Genomic DNA, 9,560 nt, shown 5'->3' with positions numbered 1-9,560 from the left:
CGAAGGCGGCCTCTGAGGCGGGTGAGTTGGGAAGGCGGGGCGGGGCGGGGCGGGGCGGGGCGGGGCGGGGCGGGGCGGGGCGGGGCGGGGCGGGGCGGGAAACAGAAAGGACTACATGTCCCTCCATGCACCGGGCTGATCCCGACTCCCAAGCTGCAACAGGGCTTTCGTTCTTGGAGCCCAGACCCAGGAGGTCCGAAAGCAGCCAGTCATTCTGCACTGGTACTCAGGTCAACCTCCTTTCCATCACGCAGAAGTTATGATTCAGCTCCCAGAGCCTTGCGCCTGGCTGCTTTTTCCCCGCACACCTCAACCCCCTCCTTACCTCCTGCTGAGAATATCTGTGACTATCTAGGAACTCTGAGGACGAGGGATAAAATACGGGGCTGGGCATCAGATCTGTATTCCTTCCAGTCCTAATTTCATCACTAATTTGCTATGTGACCGGGCATTCTTTTCATTCCCAGAGCCTCGATTTCCGTATTCCTATAGAAAATTTTAATAACAGTAGTTCTTTGAACGCTAGCTTTCCCAGTAACTACTCCAGATAAATACTGTAGTATTTGTTACTCTCAATTTACACCTGTTAGGTGATTGTCCAAGGTCACATAGCTATTGACTGATTAGAGCAGTTTCAAAGCCAGGAAGCCTGGCACCCATCTCAACTACTGGACTACCCTGCTTCTTACTCAGGAAGAAATAATCACCATGGTGCGCTTTCCTTGAGGATGAGTCAAGGTAACTTGGAAAAGTAAATACTTAATTTCCCATCACCATTTCCACCTTGAGTCCCTCTTTGGAAGGTGCTGAGGAGGCCCTGTAAGGGGAAGTTTGGCTTCAGCAGATTCCTGAGCCTTTTCTTTGGCCCACTCCTACCAAGTCCCAGTTGCACTGGTGCTAAAGGGGAAAAAATAGCCAAACTTTTCTCAAAATGTGAAATCACAATTCTTTTTCCATTTGTCTGTAGACAATAGAATAAAACACAGCAACCTATGTGCTTGGATTTTTTTTTTTTTTTTTTCAGGGCTGCACCTACGGCATATGGAAGTTCCCAGGCTAGGGGTCTAATCAGAGCCGTGGCTGCCAGCCTGCACCACAGCCATAGCAACGCCAGACCTGAGCCGCATCTGTAACCTACGCTGCAACTCATGGCAATGCCAGATCCTTAACCCTCTGAGTGAGGCCAGGGATCGAACCTGTGTCCTCATGGATACTAGTTGGATTCTTTACCGCTGAGCCACAACAGGAACTCCTGTGCTTGAAATTTAATGCCTAAATGGTTTTGCTTTTATTTCCTGTCAATCCTCCTCATCCCCTTGGCCTTTTTAAAAAAATTATTAAAGCGTAGTTGATTTACAATGTTTCATCCCCCTCTGCCTTTTTTGTTCCAGCTATACTTTTACTATTTCCAGGATTTCCCAGGTTTTTGCAGGTGCCATACCATTGTCAATGAAAAAAATGTTACCTGCCATATCAGTAAACAAAGGATGTTGCAGCCATCAAGCCATCACATTACAGCTGCCCAAAGGTGAGCCCTGGGGAAACTCAGGGTAGAAACAAATTGCCTGCCATCTAGCAGTCTGTGCTGCAGTCACCCTCCCGCCCAAGCCCATAGAGCACCCTGAGGAGACTCAGGATGAAAAAGCACCTGATAGTGGTCCCAGTTAGCTGAGTTGCATATCAAAGGAAATAAGCCCAGACTCTTGCATCTTCCCATACACAGAAAACTGCTAAATTCCTTAACTTGAAGTATCAGGTTTTCTTTTTTCTGTCTTTTAGGGCCACACCCTCGGCAAACGGAGGTTCCCAGGCTAGAGGCTGAATTGGAGCTGTAGCTGGCTGGCCTACACCACAGCTACAGCAATGCCAGGTCTGAGCCATGTCTGCAACCTACACCACAGCTCACGGCAACACCGGATCCTTAACCCACTGACTGGGGCCAGGGATCAAACCTGCATCCTCATGGATGCTAGTCAGATTCATTTCCTCTGAGCCATAATGGGAACTCCTCAGGTTTTCTTTAATTAACGGTAATTTACCTGCAGTTTGTTGCAAAAAACTCCTATAGATCCTGGCTTCTCCCTTACGTCTTCAGAACAGTCTCTCAGAAGCTGCATCCTGGACTTAAGTACTCAGTTTTGTCTGCCAAATAAAACAACTCTCAACGTTTAGGTTGTGCATTTTTTTTTTTTTCCAGTCAACACCACCTCCCAAAATGCCCTTCTGAGTAAAACAAAACCTTTTGGGGCCCACCCACTTCAAAGAGCCTTTGCAGTGCTCTGCAGTTCCTCCTAGCTCCCTAGGTGTGGAGAGAGTTCTGTTACATCATTAGCGATGAGGTGTTGAAATTACTGCTTACAAGTCCCTGAAAATTGCAGTAACTCTTGGCTAAATTCTCTAGTCCTAAAGCCCAGCATCAGTCTGGGGGTAGAGAAGGCAGAGAATATTTTATTAAAAAAAATTTTTTTTTGGCTGCCCAGCGGCATAGGGAGCTCCCAGGCCAGGAATCAGATCTGAGCCACAGCTGTCGCAACACTGGATCCTTAACCCGCTGTGCTGGGCGGGGACTGAACCCATGTCCCAGAACTCCCGGAATGCTGCCAATCCCCACTGCACCACAGCAGGACCTCCAAGAATGTTTTAAATTGTGCAAACTGGGCATTGTTTTAGGGCTCTTAAGATGGTAAATGTTTCCCCTGGTTGAGGAGACTTCTGGGCAGTACTCTTCCCTATCCCATAGGCAGCATTTACCAGGTTACGGTGAAAGGTAATGTTGGGATAATCATATAATGGAACTCAAGCTCTGAAAGGTTTGAGATCCAAGTCTCTCAAAACTGAGGCCCTGATTATTTTCAGAAAAGCATGTGGTTAATGGCTTAAGGAGATCAACTATGAATCAGGCCTTGATGGATTTCTATAGGAAGAGGGTGTTCTAGGCAGAGATAAAGAACATACCAGGACGAGGTATGCACGGGGTGAGCAGTGGGTGGCATGTGTACCAAGAAGGGTCAACAGTGGCCTACAGCTGAGTAATGAGCACAGCAGGCAGGCAAGGAAAGAAGATTTAGAAAGTTACTTTCTCCTTTGCCATAAAAGAAAATGGCAACAGTATTAGCACCTGCCAGTGAGTCAGGGAGCCCACTGGGAGTGGTGGTGACTGGTTAAATAGAGCTCTTGCCCATTGTTTTCAAGCAGAAACTCAGGCTCAGGAGTTCCAGATATTTTTAAAGATACATCTTTATTACTGTTATTTTTCAATATTGGCCACAAATTAAAATTTAAAACATACCCTATAAGCCAACCAAAACCTTCCTTTCGGATTGTATACACTTTTTGGTTGCTGGCTTGCAGTTGCTGCTTTAGGAATTGATCTAAACCAACGTGAGCAGTTTGTGAACTACTTTGGGCTCAAAGGGAGTGGCGAAGAAACGTGAAAATCCTTTAGAGAAACTCTAGAAAATGCAAACTGAACCATAGTGACAGAACTCCGGATTGGTGGTTGTTGGGAGTTAGGCAGGAAGAGGGGATTCCTAAGGGGCATGTGGAAACTTCTAGAGGTGATAGATTCCTTCACTATCTTGATTGTGGTGGTCTCGTGGATGCGTGTCAACACTTAACAAATTTTGTTTTTTAAATATGTTGCCATCTACTGTATGTCCGTATTTCAATAGAGTTGATTTTAAAAATTTCTTTATAGCAGAATCAGGCTGTTGCAATTCTTAACTCCACTGTTGGGCCACAAGTTTAAACACCCTCTTTTCGCTCGTTTCCAAAAAATCCAGTCTAGGATCATTCCAAAGAACACAATTTAGAACTTTGCAACAGGTTTTTATTTTTGCTTTGTATCTATTACAGTGTTTGAAACCTAAAGAAATACATTTTCTCTTCAAATTTGGATGTGTATATAAATATCATTTGTCTGTCTGGACTCAGCACACTCAGCGCCATGGTTTCTTGGCTTATGTCTGCTCTGAAATCATCAAGCTCTGTCTTGTCTACCCAGGGGCCCTGAGAATATGGAAAATAACAGCCAGAGTTTGTAGTTCTTAAAAGCAAATCAATTTGAAAAGAAAAACCAGTGAGGAAAAAGGTTTGATTCACTTTCCTTGGATCTGGAGCTGGGAAACCAAGATGTTTTTCAGGGGCATCTGTCTTGAGTAGCTGGGTCCTCATACCCCCTTTCGTCTTTAGTGGTTCAATCAAAGGCAATGCCCACAAAAGCTGGCTAAAAGAGCCAAGACTCAACTCAGGGCCTGAGGGTTCTTGGCATGGCAGACTTCACTCTTCACAAACCCAGAAGCTGAACATCTGGCCTACATAAGGGAAAGGGTTGGAATTTAGCAGAGGGACCCAGGTATGTGCTAATGTGGACAAAAACAGCTAGGCTGGCCCGAAGTAGAGAGGTGGGCCCAAATCCCCTGAAGATCTTTATGACACACTACACAAACCTTTCTCTTCAGGGGTGTTCTGGGCCCCCAATTTAATGGCACCTCTTCTAACTCACAACCAGATTTGATTCCGCAAACAGCCAAGTCTGATGCAAGAATGCTCTCTCAGGGAAAAACTAACAGATTTACTTTAGACTTAATTGGTTGGGTGGTATCAACCTCAAATTCTTCCCTTACCATGGTCTTCATCCAGGGGAGGGGCTAGGGAACAGACAATGGGATGACTGAATCATTTATGAAGGCCTTGGCCAAAGAGCAGCTAGCTATTGCCTACCTATATGGATTCCCAGAGGGCCAAGTTCTCAGCTTGTTGGCTTAACAAAAAAATACAAGACACAAAAAATACTGGACAAGATTGGTCTAAAATACACAATGCTAAAACAGCTGTGAAGAAACCTACTCTTAGCAATTTCTTAGTCTCACACGCACTTGTTTGTAGGATAGTCCTACCTGGACGATGTTGCTATGCTTGTCTTTCCTATGGTTCAGTGCACTAAGCCTTGCACCATCCTTCGCCAGCCTGCCAGGGAGGCCCCCAGCCAGCCTCTTCTCCTTATGGGTCCTTATAGTGGCTGCAGAGACCTGGAGAATCTTGCTCCCTGCCTTCATTTAAGAATCCAGAACCCGAGCCCACAGGATGATCTGAGGAATATCCAGGATGGTAGATACCAAGCTGAGTGAGTCTTGGGGAGAAGGGACGTGGCCTGAACAATGAGCTGAGGCCTTTGAAGATGGGCATGTGGGAGGAGGAGGGAAGTATGGCTAGGTGTTCCATCTCCTTCCCTTCTACTTTTGCTAGAAATGGGTGACTGTAGAGTGTGTAAGGGAAAGGCAGGCAGACATGAGAAAATGGAAATCCAGTTCATTCTGCCACAGTTTTCATTTTAAACTGGTTTGGTTTGAGAAAAATTGAAAGTCGGTGCCTGAGAGCCTTCTTTCACTCTTCCTTGACTAAGTATGGTAGCAGCTATAATCTGTGCAGTTTAGCTCCAAAAAATGGGCTCTTGGAAAGAGGCTTCCAGGGAAAGTGAACAGGAGTGGATTTTTGGGTTCTAGGTAAGGGGGAACACAACAGGTATCTGAAACCTGAAGTCATCAAACCAGTTCCTTGGAAGGGTCATTTGTACCCATTACCCTAAGTATCCAGACTGGCCAGTGGAGGGTAGAGCCTATGTGGTTCTGTCAGAAGGTTGCAGCCAACACCAAGGCCAGTCAGTCACTGGGGAAAGCTCAGAACTGACAGCAGGCTTCTAAGACTAAAGATCCTGTTAATACTAGAGAAGATGGTTTGAGAGTGGAACGCTCAGAAGGACTGGCAATAAGCAATAGCTGGAAATGTTCAAAACATTATTTGAACACTTTACTAAGAAAAATGCTCCTCGTCCTCTTAATCCACACCTAAATATCTCCAACCCACCAGAGATCTTAAAATGGACATAGCATGCTACAAAATATTAAGATTCCAAACACATGTCTTCTCAGGCTATACTCTATAGCAGGTGAGGGAAACCCACACTCCCTATAATATCCATTCAGAAATCTCTCTTAGAGCCTCTGACCTCACTGTGGCCAGAGTCTGAAGTCCAGATGGGAGCTGCCCATGAAGAGTGGCTGTCAAGCCTGGGTTAGGAAGAAATAATATTTTGCTTCCCAAGATGGCCAGAGGAGGAGAGGAGACATAGAAGGTGATGTTATTGCCTCTGTGGCCTGGAAGAACTTCACTTATTGACTGAAAGGGGACCAGAGGAAGATAATGGGAAACATGGTTTGAGGAAGACACTAACAAAGGAAAGATCCTAAAGGCCGTTTATCTGATGAGAAATTTGTCCTCATGCTGTGCCCTGGGACACTTCAGCCTTTGGAGTCCTTGTAGAAAACAGGCTTCAAGCAGTAGCCAGATCAGAAAGAGCTATCTAAAAACAAACAAAAATTCATACACATCTGAAGCAAAAGCAGATTTTGGAAGAACTGTTAGGGAAGGCAGGATGTGTGTCTCGCAATAAGAATTTGGCTCCAACAGCAGGGACTTAACTAATGCAAGAAATGTACACCGTAGATCTTATAAAACACAATGCCATATGGACAAGGGTGAGGGGCAGGTGTATGTGGTGGTGATGGGGGGGGTTCTTTTGCACTGTAGGAAATAGTTCTGCAATGGAGTCAGCAGGCCAAGTGAAAAGGGTCCTGGCCCTTGCCTACCTGGGGAGAGTAGAATTTGGTATTCATCGTGCCCAAGATGAAGAGTAACATCTGACTCACTTAGGTGGCACAGCACTGGTATGATTTTTCAGTGGTAACCACTAACCCCAACCACCTTTCTCAGAAAATGCTTCTGGAGTTGGATTTTCACACAAGAAGGAGAGGGCAGATTCCAGACCAAAAGCATCTGAACTTTTTATCCGTAAGCAGAGTGGCTTGGATTTAACCTGAGCACGGCAGGTAGGAATGGCAGCCAGAATGGCACTGTTTCTAGGGAAGGGAAAACAGGCTTGGAACGGGGCACCTCTGACCAACCTAGGGGTGAAGCAGGGGCAGAGCAGATTGTGCCTTCAGCTCCACCATTTCTCTACCCTCAGCCAGCAACTACCTCCACCCGACTCCTAAGAACTGGGCTTTACTATCCCGTGTGATCCACTGAAGCCACTGAGGCACTGCAGCAGCTCTATTCGAAGGGAAAAGAAAAGGCGTCAGGATTATAACTGTCACAGGAAGGGCAAAACCCAAACTGTGTATGAGGATCCCAATCAGGGAAGCTATCAGTCACTCTCACAAAAGTCCCTACAATTCTCCGATAATATGACAGGCAGCCATCTGCAATAATTTATGTGGACAAGGGCCTGTGAGGCTGAGCCTGAGAGGCAGACTGCTTTCGGGTTTCCTGATGTACAAAGGATGCTCAGCAGTGAGGGTCAGGGTGGTGGCAGACTTCACCAGGCCCCAGGGCCACCCCTGCTCCCTGCAGGTGCCGGCACAACCAGACCAGGCTGACCTGCTATATGAAGGTTCCAGAGCTAAGGGTAGGTCCCAGGTGGTGGCCTAGAAACCAAGCAGATAGAAGGACCCAGGTCAGGCTTCCTGAGCGAAAGAGCTTCCGCAACTCTTTCTGGTCTTCCTCACAGTATCCTACTCACAGAAATTACAGAGACAGTTCTTCCTCTTAAGACCAATGAAGACCGACCTACCTAATATACAGAATATAAAAAAATACAGAACTTTTTGACATTCTCTCCTTTGGAAGTAAAATATACATGATCCAGCTATGGAAGAGGAAGAAGAAGAAGAAAGGCCAAAGGCAGGGATCCCCTGGCTATCCCCATACATGACACTCTCACTCCAATCTCCGCTGCAACTTAAGGGTCACCAGAGCAAGGACTTTCTCCTCAGGAGAAAGAAGGACCACAGCCCCCTGTCACGTGCTTACAAGAAAAAGATACAGCTACCTCAGAGGTTCATTTCAACTCTGAGGGGAATTTTCAAGTAAACAAATGAAGTTGGGTCGCACCAGTGGAAGGTGGGTAGGAAATATGGGATCAGTAGCGACACATGGGAAGCCCCGTCTGAAGGCCTGTGCTCCTCCCCCCTCACTCCCTGGTGTATAGGCCCCAGGAGGGTGAAGGGGAGCTCCCAAACTAAAGAGGTCTGGGCAAGGGGTTAGTTAGATGGAGGGAGGGGCCTTTGTCTCATGGTTACCCTCTCCTCAGCCTCTAGTCCCAGACAATGCTGGCAGCTGGGATTCCTAAAACCAGGAGCTCATGGCTCTTGGAAAGAGCAATCTTAATACAAGAAAAATGTGCAAAAGAAAAAATTAAATAACTCAATCCAAGCATACAAGATTAATATTCTGTCAGAGCAAGAACACTTTGTTTTGGATTTCTCCCCTTCCCCCCCACCCCCCACCTCTGGAATACTCCATCTGCTCAAGTACCCAAGATAAGAGTTATACAGATCAGGGCAGAGGACTGGGAAGGATGAAGAAAGATAAAAGGGAAGGAAGTTACCACTAAAGACAAAAAATAAAAATAAAAAAAGGTGCAAAATTGATTACCTCAGTCCTCCTTTGTCTACCCTTGGGCTCCTGGGTTAAAGACATATGTGCAGTCAAAATATAGTGTAAGGAAGAAAAACCCAACACGTCCCCTTCTTGTCACAAAACCCAAATGTGAGCCTCAGATGGTTCTGTCTGTCCAGAGGGTGCTCCCTCCAGGGAAGGGGGCGGAGCGGGTCAAGAGCACAGTTTCCAGGGCAGCAGAGGTGTGTGGTGGCTGATGGTGGGGGGGCTGGTCTCCCGCCCACCAGAGGGCTGCTTTTCCGCTGGTTGGTGGTGCTTCCCACGCCCTCCCCTCCCCGGAGGCAGACATTATAGCTGGAAGCCCTCCATGGGGGCCTCAGGCTGCTGGAAGATGAACTGCTGTTGCGTTTCATCCACTTGGGGAGCCAGGCTGCTATCATCATCTTCTACACCAAAGTAGTGCTCAATGAGGTCGAAGGCCTTCTGATAGATCTCCTGGTTCTCATGGCTCTGGAGAAACTCAATTTTATCCAAGCCTATGGTGACAAGAAGGAGGCACATGAGTACACTTTGAGCGCTTTTCTATGGGTCCATGAAACATTGAATCTATTTTCCCTTCCCTGAGGTTTAGTGTTAGTGTTTATAAACACAAGTAATATGATCAGACCTCTCTTTGACCAGGAAGAGGACAGCCAACATCTTTTCCCAAAACTACATAACCCCAAAGGAAAAAGACCAAAATGTCAGTTATACATACATACATATATATATATATATATTTTTTTGTCTTTTTGCCTTTTCTAGGGCCGCTCCCGCGGCATATGGAGATTCCCAGGCCAGGGGTCTAATCAGAGCTGTAGCCGCTGGCCTATACCAGAGCCACAGCAATGCGGGATCTGAGCCAAGTCTGTGACCCATACCACAGCTCACGGCAACGCCGGATCCTTAACCCACTGAGCAAGGCTAGGGATCGAACCTGCAACCTCATGGTTCCTAGTCAGATTCGTTTCTGCTGCATCACAACGGGAACTCCCCAAAATGTCAGTTATATTATCAGAGATTTTAGTCCTAATTCTGCTTTTAACCTGGGCAAATCCTTAATC

The 9,560-nt window shown here is 46.5% G+C and overlaps 1 protein-coding gene across 2 annotated transcripts in view; it reads right to left on the bottom strand.

Moving 5' to 3' along the window:
- Nucleotides 1-3,812: 3,812 nt before the first annotated feature.
- The window catches only part of KPNA6 (karyopherin subunit alpha 6), a 46,057-nt gene continuing 40,309 nt past the window's right edge, over nucleotides 3,813-9,560 (bottom strand). For both annotated transcript variants that reach the window (XM_047793041.1, XM_047793042.1), the window contains exon 14: nucleotides 3,813-8,993. In XM_047793041.1, the coding sequence (XP_047648997.1) occupies nucleotides 8,806-8,993 (188 nt within the window). In that variant the 3' untranslated portion in view covers nucleotides 3,813-8,805. The remainder of the gene's footprint in view (nucleotides 8,994-9,560) is intronic.

Source organism: Phacochoerus africanus, chromosome 8 (genome assembly GCF_016906955.1).
Source record: "Phacochoerus africanus isolate WHEZ1 chromosome 8, ROS_Pafr_v1, whole genome shotgun sequence".
Classification (NCBI taxonomy): domain Eukaryota; kingdom Metazoa; phylum Chordata; class Mammalia; order Artiodactyla; family Suidae; genus Phacochoerus; species Phacochoerus africanus.
The sequence above is the reverse complement of the archived record's forward strand: the minus strand, read 5'-3'. Positions and strand labels throughout refer to the sequence as shown.